A 17,429-nucleotide genomic window follows, 5' to 3' on the forward strand; every position below is an offset into this window, starting at 1 on the left:
CCAACCCCCCCAGTATATCTGCCGCCCCCTCCCACCTCCCCAGTCCCCACCCTTGTACGTGATAAGTTTCACTTCGTTTACGCTTTATTTCGATTACATTCCATGTTTCAACACACAACTCACTACGTTGCTGCGGTTTCCCCCAAAAAAGAAAAAGACAGTCCTATTGCCAAGGAAGCATTTGATAGTTCTCCATTGCTAAGAATATAGAGATATTAAGTCCCCCTGTTTGTTACATAACTTTTCTTTTTCCCCCTTGCCCCGCGCCACCGAGTTCACCCCTGTTTAGTAATCGCCACGCTGTCTGACAAAGGGAAAAAAACCGAAGAGGATGGTTATTTCCCGTCATCAGCCGGTGTGGGGCTCTGGCTTAGTTGATAGTCTAGTAGAGTGTCTGCAAGCAGTTTCTGGAACCAAAGGTCTTGTGCTGGTATCGGCTCCGGCTCGAGATTCCACCAGTGTCCCGCTGTTCCATGTACATAATTTTCCCCCTTATATCCCATTCCCACGCCACCAGGTCTGTTTGCTTAATGGACATCACACTATGTTTGACACCACGCCGCGTTTCTTCCCGAGAAAGAAGGATATTTCTTCTCAGCCGGCGTGGGGATATAGCTTAGTTCAGTCTAGAGAGATGGCTACCACTTTGATTGCCTTCAATATTTCAGCAAAAGACTTACTATTCTTGTTAGGATCTCCCACAAAAGTCCGACCCATTAAGAAGGAACCATTACATATTGCTGATACTAAGATGACATTAGGTCGCGCGGCCGCAGCGGCCGCGCGGTTTTGGGTTTCTGTATAAAGTCCAGGGAAAGTACAACCCTTTTACCCTTTTATGGTGCTCATAAGATGGAGAAACCTAGAGAGAGGTTCGGCGTCTCCATTTTGCACTCAGAAAGCCGTGGACCCTGCGCTGTGCTCGGGAGGAAGGGATTGAGAGAGAGAGGTTAAAAGAATTGGGGAATTCCCGGTTTCCACTCTCGCAGCCCGCCGTGGGGGTCTCCGATCCCGTGCCGGAATTGGTTCAGTGGGCTGCTTGGAGTCCAAGGGCGCGCTTTTGGGTTCTTCCGTCATGCTCGATCCACAGCACGGCCCAAAGGGGAGTATTTGATTTTTCTTTCCCTCGTCCCCCTCTGGCTTTTTGGGTCACACCAGACCATGCCCAGGGGTTACTCCTGGAGTGTCTGGGGGACCTGCTGGGATGCAAGAGATCGAAGCCAAGTAGGCAAAATAAGCGAGCAAAGTGTTGGCTGGAGTGATAGGACACTCCAGCCCCAGGACTATTTGTTAAGCTCCAACTATAACACACCACACAATGTTGGCTGGTGCTGACCACACAAAGCAGAAGTTCCATAGAAATCACACAGATAACACCTCTTTTTTTCTTCTTCCTTGCTTCCTGCATTCCTTCCTTCCTCCCTCTCTTTTATCTTCTTCCTCCTCTTTGGGGATTTTAGCTCTTCATGCTGCACTTCCCACTTCTTTAGTACATGTTTGAATTTCCACTACCAAACAGAGTACAATCCCCAAATGCCCAGGGGTGCCAATCCGTGACTCCAAACAAACCACTGTAAGCTCCGGTTCAAAATTTCCAGGAGGGTAAAGATCAGAAACGGTATTTCCAGGCTATTCCCTTAATGCAACTTTATCACAAAAGGCAACGATTGGTCCCGTGGTGAAGCCTGGTCAGGATTCGGAGAAGGCGTCTCTCACCGGCTCTTCCACAGAGATTTTCCATGTCGAAGCCTACGTTAAGAGGAAATTTTTTAAAAATGACAGCGGGCCGAGAAAAGCCCCCAAGCACGGTTGTGGTGAGACGAGCGCGGCCCGACACGTGGCCAATCAGCTGCAGGAGGGCCTCGCGCTTGGCCAATGAGAAGCGCCGCGCGCAGAGCCGGCCAATGGGCGCGGCGGGCCGCGGGATTTGAATTCCGGAACGCGGCCCCGGGAGGCTGCGGCGCTGCGGACGGGCCGGGCGGTAACGGCGCGGCGACCCCGCTCCCCTGCGTCTCCCCGCCGGCGCCCATGGCGCTGCTCCGACGCCCCTCGGTGAGTGGCCGCAGCCCCGCAGCTGCGCCTGCCCCGCCTCTGGCCTCGCCGGGGCCCGGGGCCGGCCGGACTCCCCCGCCGCGGCGCGGCCCGGGCGCCCCTGGGCGCAGACCTCGGCCCCGAGCAGGGCCGACCCCCGGCACAGAGCCAGGGCCGACCCCCGGCGCAGAGCCAGGGCCGACCCCCGGCGCAGAGCCAGGGCCGACCCCCGGCGCAGAGCCAGGGCCGACCCCCGATCCCGAGCCAGGGCCGACCCCCGGCGCAGAGCCAGGGCCGACTCCCTGGTGTCCCTCCAGCGCAGGGAGGGAAGGGGGCTAGAGGCGGCGCTGTGGCCCCCATCCCGCGCTATGGCTCTGCCCCAGCGCGCCCCCGGGTCGTGGCCGTGACCCCTGACTTTCCTCCCGTGTCGCGGGCCGCTGGAGCTGGAGCGGTCCGGAGCTAATGCGGGTTCTGAGAGTGTAGTGGGGCAGCCAGGTGCAGACTGCCTCGGTTTCCCTTCGCCTTCCACCCACGCTGACCCTGACCAGAAGCCTAAGGGTTAATGCTACCAGTTTGCCTCTTTGTCAAAAATGCAGTTTTTCACCCCTTGCTCCTAGAGATTTTGCATATAACTTCGAAATTGTGGCAGGCGGTAAATTCTTTTTCTTTTTCACTGTCTTCACGGTCTTCGCAAAAAGTGTTAGGACCTTTGACATATGTGTGCAGATGTGAATGTGTGACTGTGCAGGTGAGTGTGTGCAGGTGTGTGTGTGTGCACAGGTGTAATGGTGTGTGTTTGAATGCTACCTGGGTCTCCCTTGGCTGAGCATGAGAAGGTTTTCACACACCTGCCTCCCATTTTCTAGGACCAGAGTTGGGGCATTTGGCTTGCATGCTGCCTGAGCTGGGTTCCATCACTGGTATCCCATATCTGCCCCCGTGAATCCCCAGGAGTGATTCCTGACCCCAGAGCCCCAAGTCACCCCTGAGCACTGCTGTGTGTGGCCCCAAAAGAGCAGCTTGACTTTTCCTGCCAGATATTTAGTTAACAGGCTTCAACACTGCACTTTCGTTTTTTTGATTTTGGGCTATGCCTGACAGTGCTCAGGCATGCTCCTGACTCTGGTTAGAGGTCACTCCTGGGACTTGGGAGGACCTTCTAGGGCTGCTGGGGATAAAATCCGGGTCAGCCACATACAAGGGCTACCCACTGTACTCCCCAGCCCATTTTATTTTATTTTATTTTATTTTTATTATTTTATTTTTTTTTCTTTTTGGGTCACACCTGGCAATGCACAGGGGTTACTCCTGGCTCTGCACTCAGGAATCACTCCTGGCGGTGCTCAGGGAACCATATGGGATGCTGGGAATTGAACCCGGGTCGGCCGCGTGCAAGGCAAATGCCCTACCCGCTGTGCTATCACTCCAGCCCCTCCCCAGCCCATTTTAAAACTGAACTTAACGTTTATGGATTTGAGATACAAAACCACCACCGCTAAACTATCATGGTGTCACCTCTGTTCATCTCTTCCTTCCTCTGTTTGGAAAACCAAGGCTTCCTCATTGTTCTTTTCTGTCTATTCTATTGTTTTGTTAAACAATGGACTTTATTACAGCTTTTTAAAAAAAAATTTTGGGGACAGACCTGGCAGTGCTCAGGGCTTGTTCCTGGCTCTCTGTGCACAGTAGTCACCCTGGTGCTCTTGGGGCCTATGTAAGGTACTGGGGATTGAACCCAGGTCAAATGTGTGAAAAGCAGGCTCCCTACCTGCTGTATTATTACTCCCACTCCTGTTTATTGTATCTTAGTTGCTCTTGTTTCTAATCTCTGGGAAGTGGACAGCAGGGTGTTTGAAACTAGATGCCCTTAATCAGACTCTAAGAAAGTGTCATGGGTGCTCTGTGAGAAATAGCCACTTCCCTGGGAAGGTCTGATTGTTTTGTGTGTGGGTATTGATTGATAATACGACCCAGAGATTGGCTTGAGCGATATCATTAATCACAAGAAACTAGATTTTCTAAAATGTATCTTTTGCTTTTTTGGTAATATATTTGCCTTTAGATCACAACAGATTTTACCTTTCTACCAAATAATTCTGAATCTGGATCTGACACTAGCCATATATTTTGTTATCTCAACTCTTCCTTTTTCTGTTTTGCTCCCTCAGGTATCTACAGATTTGGACAATATTGACACAGGAGTCAGTTCTAAAGCCAAGAATCATGTGACCATCAGGCGGGCAGTTTTGGAAGAAATTGGAAATAGAGTTACAACCAAAGGCACACAAGTAGCTAAGGTGGCAGCTGCGGAGACGGTGTGTGCACCTGGCTGGCCCAGGCCTGCCTGATCCTCACCCCCTGCTCACCTTTCTCTTTTCTTATAGAAAGCTCAGAACACTAAAGTTCCTGTTCAAACCTCCAAAGCAACACATGGCAGCAAGCAAGTGAAGCCCACGGCCTCTGTGAGACCAGTCCAGATGGAGAAGCTGGCTCCGAAGGTAGGCGGTTGCAGACTGAAAGATTCTCAGTTGAATGGGAAGAGAGCTGGGGGCCTGAGTACCAGTCCTGATGTGACAGGCAAGCGAGCAAACAGTGTTTGGTGAAGGAGCCTGATTTGGCCTTTGGGGGACTTTACCACACCTGCAGCTTTTGAAGAGCACTCAGGCCTGGAGCTCACCTTCCACAGCCAAGTCCCAGGAGTGATCCCTAACCAGAGTCAGGAGCATCCCTGAGCACTGCCAGGGAATCCCCAGCATTGCCGAGCCGGGTGCTCCTTTAGTCCGGGAGCCGTGGAAATGGCAGCAGGCCCCAGGGGACACTGGCAGCCAGGAGGCCTGGAGAGACCTCACTCAGACTGCCGGGCCTGGCAGGGGAGGTCTCCTCCCTGCAACAAGTCCCTGCTCCCCCTGGACCCCTCCTCTGGGAGGGCTTCTCTGTAGCAGATGAAGCTGCGGAGTCTCAGAGGGCCTTGTGGGGACCCTGGCAGCCTTCCAGCCCTTCTTAGGTCTTCAGGGAAGCCTGTTTGTTCTGCTGTTTGGAGAAAACCATGGTGGTGGTAGCTACTAAAGAGGATTTGGCACATGTGGTAGCTGGACTATAAGGAGATGTGCTCTGGCTCTGTGCTTGCTGGACACCTGAGCCCAGCTGAGTCAACACTGGCTCTGCCCTCACTTGGCCAAGTCATGCCAGAGGAATCAAAGCTAAAACAGGGCGGCCGGGCTGCAGCTTTGCAGAGTGGCCGCAGCTGGAAATGTAAATGAGGTTTCTGATCTAAACACAAATCAGGGAGAGTCATTATTCAAGTATAAGAATGGTTTTTGGCCTAACTTTCTCCAAAAAGCAAAATGGAAGAGGAAAATGAGAACAATTCACATTGTTAAAGGGCCTTTTATTGTTATTATTATTACAATAAGCATAGTCAGCACAGCAAAGTGAACATGGCAGGGTCAAAGAAATAGTACAGTGGACAGGGCACTTGCGGCCACTTGAGTCTGATCCCGGCACTGCATCTGTCTCTCAAGCACTGCTAGGAGTGGCCCCTGGGCACTGCCAGGTGTGGCTCCAAGTCCCTCCAATTTTTTTAACCGAACAATATAGAATTATAGGATATAATTCTATACAATATAGAGTCACAGAGTGGCAGAACAGTGGGCTCTTGCCTTGCATGCAGTTGGCCTGGTTTTGATCCCTGGTACCACATATGGCCCCTTGAGCCCCACCCGGAGTGATTCCTGAGCACAGAGCCAGGAGTAAGCCTTGAGCACTATGGCGCCAAAACAAAAACAAGAACAAAACAATATAGAAGTATAGAGTACATATAAGAACTTAATTTGATGCCTGCCTCTGCCATTCCCCCCAACACCAGTTCCATTCTATTGTGTTCCCTAAAGCTTATCACAGGGACTGCTCGTGTCTCTCTGAGCCTCGTGTGCCAGCTTACACGTGACCAGCAGGCGGATGAATGGTCTGGTCGGGACCCTGGCACCCTCTGGCAGGCGGTCCTGAGAAAAGGAATCCTCTTTCGATTCAGCTTTTGCCCTGGAGGGGCGGGTTCTTAAGAAGTTCTCAGGTGCACCCAGGGCCACCCTCAAGGTGCTTGGGGACCCTGCAGCGTGCAGGGTGGGGCCCAGGACCTCTGTACTCTGCGCATGCACGGGGCCCCCTGGGATCCCCGTTGGCTACTTTTGGCTTCTCCTCCCTTGCCCTTCAGGTCTGACTCTCTGGTCACCGTAGCCTGTGCCCTGTCATTCTCTAACACTTTCAGAGTGTCAAATCCTGACATGAACGCCTGCCTCTAAGTGTCTTTTGCTCTCTGAGTTCTTTCTCAGCCAAGTCCTTTGATTTAAGAGGGAAGGGCTCTAACCCTAACATGAAAGCTTGTAACTATCTCATGGTGATTCAATAAAATTAAAAAAAAAAAAAGAGGGAAGGGCAGGTTCTAAAGGGTTATTTTGTTGCTATTATTATTTTAACCTTCCCTAAGACTAAGAACTTTTTATCTCTGTCCTCAGGTACCTCTCCTCTCTGGTGCTTTCAGGTTCCCACGGGTTACACTGGCCACACAGCCCAGCACCATGCTGGTCTTGATAAGGACTATATACTCTTGTTTGTTTGTTTTTTCTTTTTGGGTCACACCTGGTGATGCACAGGGGTTACTCCTGGCTCTGTACTCAGGAATTACCCCTGGCAGTGCTCAGTGGACCATATGGGATGCTGGGAATTGAACCCAGGTCGGCCGCATGCAAGGCAAACACCCTCCCCGCTGTGCTATCGCTCCAGCCCCAGGACCACATACTCTTTTAGTTGCAAAGAGGTAGGACCAGAGAGAGAGAACAGGGCTAAGACACATACCTTACATGTACCTGAGCTGGATAGGAGCCCTGGCACCACACATGGTCCCTGAGCCCTGTCAGGAGCACTCCCTGAGCACAGCCAGATGTGGCCCAAAGTAAATAAAGAAGTAATGGTTTATTTTTAGTTCACTACTGAATCCTGTTTTATCTTACTGTATGTACTTTAAAATCTGTGATTATTATAAGTTTCTCCCCCCAGCCAGCATAAGAAAATCAGAGCCTGAAATGTGCACTAGGTCAGTCTTTGCTTCCTTCTCCCGTTTATTCATAGACTAGAATGTGCTTTTTAGTAATTAAACAGTTTCTCAATTTAGAATAAATTGAGCGAATAAGATGAGCAAAAAATTTGCAGTTGCTTTTGGAAGCCAGGGCTGCTGATGAGACTCATCAGTGCCAGGAGCCTTGGGACCCTGTGACTTGGGTCTCTGGCTGAGTGGCTATTTCTGGAGCACTTGATATGGTTCAGTGATTATTTTTGGAGCACTTGGTATGTGTTTAGGTGTCTTTGGCCTTTGCCATACCTCAGAAGCCAGAATCATCAGATCAATGAATATTGAGCTTTTGAATTTTTCACCCTGGCAGGGGTAGGCAGACAAATAATACACAATAGACTTTTCAGTGTGTTTAAAAACTGGCTGCTTCCATTCAGGGCACGTTTGTGAGGAAGAAAAGTAAGAGAGAATGATTTGAAATAGGACTTAGGATGGATTTGATAGAGTGAAATATTTATTTTGTTTTTGGGGCCACACCTGGTGATGCTCAGGGCTTATTCCTGACTCTGCACTGAGGTATCATTCCTGGGAGCGCTCGGGGGATTGTATGGGATGCCTGGAATCAAACCCAGGCCTCCCACATGCAAAAGAAACACTCTACCTGCTGTACTATTACTCCAGCCTCCAGAGTGGAATATTTAAAGGACTGGAGCAATAATACAGCCATGCTTTGCATGCAGCCCATTTGGATTTGATCCCTGGCATCTCATATGGACCCCGGGCACTGCCAGTAGTAACCCCTAAGCACTGAGCATGGCTGGGTGTGGCTCCAAGAACAAGCCCCTCCTCCCCCTGCAAAAAAGGAGTGGAATATTTCAGCAGAACCTGAAGCTGAGGAAATGTGGGGGGTTGTGGGGGACGAGGAAGAGGAAGTATGTGTCTGCAGCCAGGTGGGGTGGAGTGCAGAGAGGTAAGTGTTCAGGGGATGAGGGGATGAGTGTGTGTTTGTGTGTGTGTTTGTGTGTGTGTGTGATATTAATTTCGGGCCATTCCCAGTGGTGCTTGGGGCGCATTCCTGGCTCTGCAGTCCGAGGTCTCTCTTGGTGGGGCCTGGAGACCATCTGGGGCACCTAGAATTGAACTCCACTCAGCCACGTGCTCCTTAGTACTGTCTCTCTGGCCTGTCAGGCAATTTTGTTTTTATTATTTTTTTGAAGTATAAACAGTTTATATGGGGTTTTTTTAGGAAGGGGAAGGAAGTAGAGAGTAATGCATCCCAGAGAGAACTCGGGCTTCTCCAAAGGTGGAGAGAGCCCCAGTACACATCTCAAATGAGGAAATGCAGGCCACACAGGTGTTCAGCCATGAGGGCACAAGCAGCACACAGGCTTGGGCAGCATATGCGTGCCACCTGCCAGGAGTTTTAAACAGAAGAGTAGTTTTCTAAAAAATGCCATCTTGGGGCTGGAGATATAGTCCAGATTTTATGGTCTTTGCCTGGCATTCAGCTGGCCAGGGCTTGATCCTGTGAGCGACCAGGAGGGACCCCTGAGCACCACTGGGTGTGGTACAAACAATGATAATAAGTTAAATAAACCCAAAGTAGCAGCAGGAAGGAATTTGGAGGGGCCTGGAACTCTTACTTCTCTGATGCTGTTATGTGACCCGAGGCAGGGGCAAAACTTGGAGTGCTATCAGATCCACCCCCAATATCACTTTTGTATATAGTTTATATGAGTCGGATAATGCAGAATGCCGCCCTCTCCCAAGAAAAACAACAAAAAAAACCCAAACCATGTCCTCTGCAAGGCTTAGTTCCCACCTCCTGCGGGTCTCCCCTGTGCCCCAGCCCTGGTCCCCGACTATGAAATGAAATCTTCACCTTGAGATTCCGATCCAGGGCTCATCCCCGTGTCCTTTCCGGCAGGCCCCCCCTTCGCCCCAAGACGTCTCCATGAAGGAGGATACACTCTGCCAGGCCTTCTCGGATGCCTTGCTTTGCAAGGTTGAGGACATCGACTCGGAGGACGGGGAGAACCCACAGCTCTGCAGTGACTACGTGAAGGACATCTACCAGTACCTGCGGCAGCTGGAGGTGCGCGTGCTCACCCTTTGCACCCTTTGCTCACCCAGGCCGCAGGCTCACCCTCTGTACTCCCCCAGGCCCTGCAGTGCATCAGCCCGCGCTTCCTGGACGGCAGAGACATCAACGGTCGCATGCGGGCCATCCTGGTGGACTGGCTGGTGCAGGTGCACTCCAAGTTCCGGCTGCTGCAGGAGACGCTCTACATGTGCGTGGCCGTCATGGACCGCTTTCTGCAGGTGAGCAGGGCTCGCAGGGGCTGTCGGGGTGGGGGGCGCCCTGTGGAGAGCACCAGGCCAGCCCAGAGAGCCCTGGCGCTGAGCTGTGGCCAAGGGGAGCGCCGAGCACACACCAACCTCCACAGGCCCGGGACTGCGCGGGTAGCTGCGCCTTTCGCACTCGTAATCCCAGCCGGCGATTGGGGCTCGAGTCTGCTCCAAGAACCTTGGGGCCTGGCAGCTTGGGGCCACTGACAGCGGGCAGGGAGCATGCTCGCTATGAGCTTGGGTTAGGTCGTGGGTCACAGCGGTCAGTGCTCAGGGGCCTGTGCTCGCCAAGCAGTGCTCTAGCCTGTGGAGCGTCTCTGGCCCTGAAGACAAAGAAAAGGAATGTGTGGGCGGGCGTGGGGATGTACTGAGAATGGAAGACAATTCCATTTCTTAAAAATTTATTTTTTATTTTATTTACTTTAAAATTTTGTGTTTATAAAGTTGTTCAGAATAATTTGTTACATTCAGTATTTCAACACCAATTCCATCACCATTATGCTTTCCGACCATTATTTCGAATTTTCCCACCACCACTCAAGCCTGCCCCGAAGGCAGATGCTAAATAATTGATTTTGTATCGCTTACTATGAATAATCCACTGAAAATTATCCAAAAAGGTTTCCATAGAGGAAAGTGAGTGAAAATTGTTGTATCTTACCTTGGAGCCAATAAGCCCCTGTGTAAGAGATCACTAACATGTTGATACAGGTTGATCCTCAGTGCTAATATATATATATATATTTAATTTTTTGAGATCAAGATTGCATGTGTCCCACTTGGTTTAGTCTCATTCGCAAAGCCCTCCAGGAGTTATCCCTGCTTGCAGAGCCAGGTGCCGGCCCTGAGCACCTCTGGGTATGGTCCCTCCCCCGCCAAGGAGAGCAGGCATGTGTGACTCGATTTGATTTTGAATCCCTTCCCAACCCTCAGAAATAAACAACAAAACAACTTAAGAAGAGGAAATGAAGGGATGTGCTGGGAGAGTTTTCCTTTTCAGTGATGGAAACTATGTCCTCAGCCCCTTGGTTGTTGCAGTGACCAGGCTCGCACGCTCATCTGTGGTGTGTCAGGACTTGAGTGCTGATGTCACACACTGGTCACTTGGTTTCTGGTGGCCATACCCCAGCGGTGCCATACTAGAGCTTACCCAAGGTCCCACTGCTGGGCCGTGGCACAGGAGCTGGGCCACAGAGCCACCTCAGGGACCTCCTCCAGCCTGCCTGAGGTTCCTGGGGCAGAGCAAAGAGTGAATGTTCAGCGAGGACCAGGGGATGATTGAGGCACCTCCTTCCTCCCTCCACTTTCAGTCGCCTCCCACTTCTGGGCTGGGCCTCATGTCCATTCAGACCATGCTGAGTGCAGGTTTTCGGACTCGGGATAGGGAGGCAGGACAGGGATGGGGCGGTGTGGCTGTCCTGTGTCCTGTGTGAGTGAGAAGGCTCCTGTGCATCTCAGACTTGCCTCTTCCTAGCCAGCTGCTGTGAGCAGGGCGGCACTTTGCATCGGCACTGGGGCTTCCCACGCCCCGGAGGAGGGACGGGGGGCACCGGGTAGTCTGTTCCCCGTGACTCTGCTGGAGCCCTTCACATAGGCACAACCCGTCTCTCGAAAGAAGCTCCAGCTGGTTGGCATCACGGCGCTGCTCCTGGCTTCCAAGTATGAGGAGATGTTTTCCCCCAGTATCGAAGACTTTGTCTACATCACAGACAATGCCTATACTAGCTCCCAGATCCGAGAAATGGAAACTCTGATTCTGAAGGAGCTGAAGTTTGAGCTGGGTCGGCCTTTGCCGCTGCATTTCTTGAGGCGGGCGTCGAAGGCGGGAGAGGTAAGACTTGCCCCGCGCGGGGAGGCCCACCCAAAGCGTTTCCCCAGAGAAAAGGAAGTTAGGAATTCGGTGGAGGCATCTTTCGGGCAAGTTCCAGAAAATCTCTACAGCTCTTCAAGGCCCTGAGTTCTATATAGGTAGGAAGTTCTTAGCAAGGACGTTTCCAGCCACCCCTTTCTTTTAATAAATGCATGTTATTTTATTTATGTGTTGGGTTCGGGGCAGCCTCTGGTGGTGCTCAGGGACTGACTAACCATACCTCTGTGCTCAGGGATCACTGTGGGTTCAGGGGACCATACGGGATGCCGGGGATGGACACTGGGTTGGCCGCTGGGTTGGCCGCTGGCAAGGCAAGTGCCCTCTCTCGGCCCTGCAGCTGTTTCCCACAGCCCCTTGATGCCCTCGCACAGGTGGACGTCCAGCAGCACACGCTGGCCAAGTACCTGATGGAGCTGACGCTCATTGACTACGACATGGTGCACTACCATCCGTCCCAGGTGGCGGCAGCCGCCTCCTGCCTGTCCCAGAAGGTTCTAGGCCAAGGAAAGTGGGTGAGTGATGGCTAAAGGAGACATTGGTGGGGCTCTATTTTAGATCTTGTACAAAAGATGTACACAACATTTTCACAACGTTAGAGTCTATTTACAACATGACCCATAAGGTAATTGTTTAAATTCCAAGACCCAGCAGATAGAGCGATAGTCTGGCAGGGAGCGCCTTGCATGCAGCTGACCAGCCTTTCATATGATCTCCTGAGTCCCGCCAGGAGTGCATCCCTGAGCCCAGAGCCAAGAGTAAGCCCTGAGCATTGCCAGGTGTGGCCCAGAAGCTGGGGAACTGGGGGCAGTGGAGGTCTAAGATCTTAAAGTGAATTTCTGGGATTAATTTAGTTGGAGACTAGTTGATGGTACCCTGGAACATAAATTAGAGTTGAAAAGAATGAGGAATACCACTAGGAATGGATATGCTAAGATTTTCAATAGGACAAGTGAGATGTCAGGTACACTTGGCTGGAAAGCCTGAATGATTTACCTTGGTGGTTCAAGTAAAATGAGAGGTCAGAGAGACCATAACAGGGGCTAAGGGACTTGACCTGGGTTCCATCCCTGGCCCCATAAAGAGTCCCCCGGAGCCCCACCAGGAATGACCCCTGAGCAGAGCTAGAGTCAGTCCTGAGCACTGCTGGGTGTGGCAACTCCCTCCTGTCTCCATCTTCCCCCCCCACCAAGAAACCATACCCTAAATGACAAGGTGAAGTGGCCGAGGAGATTGCCTAGCTGCTGGAGCCCATGCCCGGTGTCCACAGCGCCCAGGTTCAGTCCTTGGCATTAAGTTTCCTCCCAAATGCTTCTCTAGATGCAGCCCGGGTGACCCCAGCTGGAGAGGCTAAGTAAGGGCTGAGGGCTGAGGCGTGGGCTCCAGACCCAGGCAAAAAGGCAAGATCCGAGTGGCCGAGGGAGTGACTCCCTATGGACAGGTCCGCTGTTTCACCACAGCTCAAGGTGGAAATGACCTGCGTCAGAGTCGTGCAAGTGGCCAGAGTGCCAGTGCTCTGGGTCTTATCCTACTACTCCAAAGGGCACCAGCAAAACCGCAAGCACCAGATGATGTGAGGAGGGTTTTTACTCTAGGGCCACACCCGGAGCTGCCCGGGGATCATCGAGCCATCTACTCAGCTTTGAGTAGTTTTCTTTTGGTGGTGGGTAGGGGAGTGTTTGACCCATCCGCGGCGATGCTCAGGGCTTCCTGCTGGCTCTGCACTCAGGACCTGACTCCTGGCACTGCTCAGGGGACCATATGGGATGCTGGGGATCTACACTGGGCTGGCCCCATGCAAGGCTGGCCAACTTCAGCAGGACTTTTTTAAAAAGTATTTTTTTTTTCCCTGCTTTTGGGTCATATCTGGTGATGTTCAGGATTTACTCTGGGGACCCTGCGTGGTGCCAAGCCCAGGTCCATTGATGCAAGGCAGTGTCCTGTTGATACTGTCTCTCTAGCCCCTGAGCAGATTGACTTGCCATCAGAATGATGTCCAGTTTTTAATTTCTTTTTTCTTTTTGGGCAATACCTGGCGATGCTCAGAGTTTACTCCTGGTTCTGCACTCAAGAATCACTCCTGGCAGTGCTTGGCAGACCATATGGGATGCGAAGGATATCCAGGTCGGCTGAACTATAGAAACTTTTTTTTTTGTTTTGTTTTCCTATTTGGGTCACACCTGCTGATACACAAGGGTTACTCCTGGCTCTGCACTCAGGAATTACTCCTGGCAGTGCTCAGGGAATCATATGGAATGTCGGGGATCAAACACCTTATCCACCATAATATGGCTGCAGCCCCTAAACTGGATCCTTTCAATGGATTTATCTCCAAATAATTTCTGCCTGCTCCAGTCTGCTCCCGAACCCCCTTCCTTTCCTAACGCAGTCGTGTGTGCATCACATGGGTATTCTCCAGAGCTTTTTTTTTTTTTTTTAGCTTTATTGGGTCACACCTGGCAATGCACAGGGGTTACTCCTGGCTCATGCACTCAGGAATTACACCTGGAGGAGCTCAGGGGACCATATGGGATGCTGGGAATCGAACCCGGGTCTGCCGCATGCGAGGCAAACACCCTACCCGCTGTGCTATCGCTCCAGCCCCTGAACTATAGAAACTTTTACAGGAACTCTAAAGCAGAAACCATGTCAATGTGTTAAATAGGTAACAACAAAGTTAAACTAGAATAACTTGATAGTAGCATTCTGACAGACCTTAATGGGAAAAGAAGTTAGATTAAGAACTAATAAGATGGGGCTGGAGCGATAGCACAGTGGGTAGGCCGTTTGCCTTGCACATGGCTAACCCGGGCTCAATTCCCGGCATCCCATATGGTCCCCTGAGCACCGCTGGGGTAATTCCTGAGTGCAAAGCCAGGAGTGACCCCTGTGCATCGCTGGGTGTGACCCAAAAAAATGCTTTCTTTGGAGGTTTATTAATAATCATCTTCATAATTGTAATAATGCATACTATGGGATAATGTAAATAAATACATTCATGGGACTAAGCATTAGAATGTCCACTTTAAGGAAAAAAGATATAAACAGGTAAACCGGAGAAAAACCCTGCTACATTTGTTTTGCCAATAGTCAGTAAATCCAGGCAGATTTGGATGCACGTTGCTTGTGAGGTTTGGGCTCCTTACAGGGGCAGCTGGTCTCAGAGGCTGGAATAGCAAGTAGCCGAGGCCAGCAAATGCCCAGAGACCAGCAGAGACTAGCCTAAGAGCTCCTGCTCCATAGGCTCGATCTTTAAACAGTGGTGGGGTGGGGCTGGAGAGTGTAGCAAGTGGGACACTTGCCTTGCACACAGCTAACCCAGGTTCTGTCCCCAGCAATGGTCCCCAAGCTCCACTCTGGGCGCAGAGCCAGAAGTAAGCCCAAGCACCCGTGGGTATGGCAAAAGAAAAAGAAAGTGGTGACAGTAAGAGGTTATAATCCACTGAAAATCAAGGTCTGGAGAGAGCAGGAGTCAGATCTTGCACACCATGAACCTGGTTCAGTCTCTGGTGATCTCTGAGCACTTCCAGGTATGGCCCCCAAACCAAAACAAGCCAAAAAAACCACTAGATTATGGCTTCTTTTCCCAACTGTACTGTAACTGTGAAAGGAATGTGTTTGGCATGTAGAATTTTGTCTTAGAACTGAAATATCAGCCACATGTCTCAGATGTAATCGATAAGTCCTATCAGCACCTGGCAGCTTGAATCTTGTTCTTTGGGATCGAGAGATAGTACAGGGGTTTGGGTGCTTCCTTGACGTGTGGTGACCCTTCCACCACCAGAAGTGACCTCGGGGCACAGCTGGGTGTGACGGGCATACAATCATATCTGTACCTGCTTACACACACTCACGCTTGTCCTCTGCTCTGAGGCTGGGCCCAGGAGCCTCTCTGAACATGCCCAACTGTTGCTGCCAGGGCCAGTCCTGGTCAGTCTCAGTTTTTCTGCACCAGGCTGTCTATGCCCAAGTTTATTTAATTTGGGGTTTCCTTCCCTCACTGACAGTGCTCTTGCATCCCTGCTGATGTCGGGCAGCCTTGTGAGAGAAGCCGGTCCTCGGTCTGGACTGGCTCAGAAACGGGGGCACCTCTGCTGGGTTTGTCCCCTCTGTGAGCACAGTGCTTTGTTCCGGGTGGCACCGGCTTTATGGCTGTGACAGCTGGGAGCTCCACGGGCCTTGGTCACCGTGAGCAGAGCTGTTATGCGCTGCCTGTCCTGCACTCCAGCTCAGGGGACGGCCCGGCCCAGGCCCCTGCAGGGGACACACGCCTTGAGGCCGTCCCAGGAGCAGTGGCAATGTGTGTGGCTCTGTGCTGTGCACAGAATGTGACGTGCTCTCTCTGCTGTGCCCAGAACATGAAACAGCGGCACTACACGGGCTACTCGGAGAATGAGGTGCTGGATGTCATGCAGCACATGGCCAAGAACGTCGTGAAAGTCAATGAGAACCTCACCAAGTTCCTCGTGAGTATGCCCAGGCCATTGCAGGCGTGAGCGCGTGCACATCTCATCTCGCGGGCGGGCGTGTGAGAGTTGCTTCAGCACAGCCCTGGCAGGAAGCATGCCAAGAAATGTCAGGTGTGGACTGTGTGAGGCTTCGAGCTCAGGGGGTGGTCCCAGGTCCCCAGAGTCAGCCCACAGCTGTTGGCACCTTGGCCCAGAAGCCTGACCGGGCATGGGCACGCAACACAGAGGGCAGGGAGGGGATGGGGTTTGGGCGAGCAAGCAGGGCCCTTGAGGTGGCCACATGGAAGGCACTGGTGGATGAGCGGGGCAAGAGTGACCTTTCTTGGTCTCTGTCCAGTGGTCTGGGGACAAATCAGCGTGATTGAGGAGGGTGAGAGCCTCTGGGTGTTCCCAGGGCCTGTGTGCCTGCCAGTGTCCACCGTGGGCTTGGGGATGAGGGTCGTGACCTCAGTATGGGGTGCAGCAGCCCTGGGGATGGGGCGCGTTTCAGTCTTGGGATAACATCTGACACCTGCTGAGAACCTGGTGGCCATTCACTGTCCCTGGTGCTGCCTGTCGCCAGTCCTGGCAGCCTGCTGTGCCCACTGGGCATTGTGTCCCTGGGAGAAGCACCACTGTGGCCTTCAGTGGCTTGGAGAGCATCTTGGGTTGTTGAAACCATTTGTTCCTCACCCTGTGCTGCCAAGCAGCTGGTCTTTTGTCGGGGCTCTGGCCAGTGGTTCAGGCAGAAGTGTCTTTGGTAGGGTGTTTGCCTTGCATGTTGCTAATCAAGGTCTGATTCCCAGCACTTCATCCGGTCCCCTGAGTCTCACCAGGAGTGACCCCTGAGTGCAGAGCCAGGTGTAAGTCCTGAGCACCACCAGGTGTGGCCTCCAGCGACAAACCAAAGAAGTGTCTGTTGGAGATGGGAGGCCTGGCTTTCCTACCCAGATTGGGTGGGGGGGTGTGCCCACACAGCCTGATCACACTGACCCACGCAGGCCGTCAAGAACAAGTACGCGAGCAGCAAGCTCCTGAGGGTCAGCACGCTCGCACAGCTGAACTCCAGAGCCATCCAGGATCTCGCCTCCCCTCTTCTGGGCCGCCCCTAAGCCACGCCTGTCTGTCCAGGCCTTGCTGGAGTGGACTCCTGACTGTATGTCTAGTCTTCTGGTCCTGTCTCACACCTATTTTCTAAATGCTTCCCATGGAAAATAAAGCTATTCATTTTCTTAAGGCACGTCTGCTTATTTGCATATCCTATATGATTCTATCAGTAGAAACTTGGTCTTTTTTTTTTTTTTGAAACTGCTATGTAAATTATTGTCACTATGGATTGGGGGAAACACCTTCCCTGTTTTTTTGTGTTTTGTTTTTAGGGGCCACATCCAGCAATGTTCAGGGGGTTACTCCTGGCTCTGCTCTCAGGAATCACTTCTGGCGGTACTTGGGGGACTATATGGGATTCCAGGGAACAAATGCCTGTCAGCCGTGTGCCAGACTCATACCCTCCCTGCTGCACTCTTGCTCTGGCCCCACCTTCACTGTTTTCTCAAATAGAAAAGACTAAACTATATATAATTTGGCTGCAGCATAAGCTAGATCACTCCCAGACTTTTGCCTGAAAAAATAATTACAAAAATTGTAAGTGGAAGGATGAGAAATCACA

At 51.9% G+C, this 17,429-nt stretch overlaps 1 protein-coding gene across 1 annotated transcript; it reads left to right on the forward strand.

The window, feature by feature from the left end:
• Positions 1 to 1,748: 1,748 nt before the first annotated feature.
• Positions 1,749 to 16,914, forward strand: CCNB2 (cyclin B2). The gene is made up of 9 exons (XM_055118413.1): positions 1,749 to 2,052; positions 4,200 to 4,328; positions 4,416 to 4,529; positions 9,024 to 9,191; positions 9,260 to 9,418; positions 11,040 to 11,276; positions 11,687 to 11,827; positions 15,668 to 15,778; positions 16,762 to 16,914. The coding sequence occupies exons 1-9, from the start codon at positions 1,876 to 1,878 to the stop codon at positions 16,870 to 16,872; spliced, it is 1,347 nt and encodes a 448-aa protein (XP_054974388.1). The 5' UTR covers positions 1,749 to 1,875; the 3' UTR covers positions 16,873 to 16,914.
• The last annotated feature ends 515 nt before the right edge of the window (positions 16,915 to 17,429 follow it).

The sequence above is a fragment of the Sorex araneus genome, chromosome 10 (genome assembly GCF_027595985.1).
Source record: "Sorex araneus isolate mSorAra2 chromosome 10, mSorAra2.pri, whole genome shotgun sequence".
In the NCBI taxonomy this organism is placed as follows: domain Eukaryota; kingdom Metazoa; phylum Chordata; class Mammalia; order Eulipotyphla; family Soricidae; genus Sorex; species Sorex araneus.

What these genes read in the sequence shown, in the direction of transcription:
- CCNB2 (XM_055118413.1), top strand. Translation starts at nt 1,876, where the DNA reads ATGAGAAGCGCCGCGCGCAGAGCCGGCCAATGGGCGCGGCGGGCCGCG. An exon ending in TTCTAGGCCAAGGAAAGTGG is followed by an intron (nt 11,828 to 15,667) that starts GTGAGTGATGGC and finishes TGCTGTGCCCAG; the next exon opens with AACATGAAACAGCGGCACTA. An exon ending in AGAACCTCACCAAGTTCCTC is followed by an intron (nt 15,779 to 16,761) that starts GTGAGTATGCCC and finishes TGACCCACGCAG; the next exon opens with GCCGTCAAGAACAAGTACGC.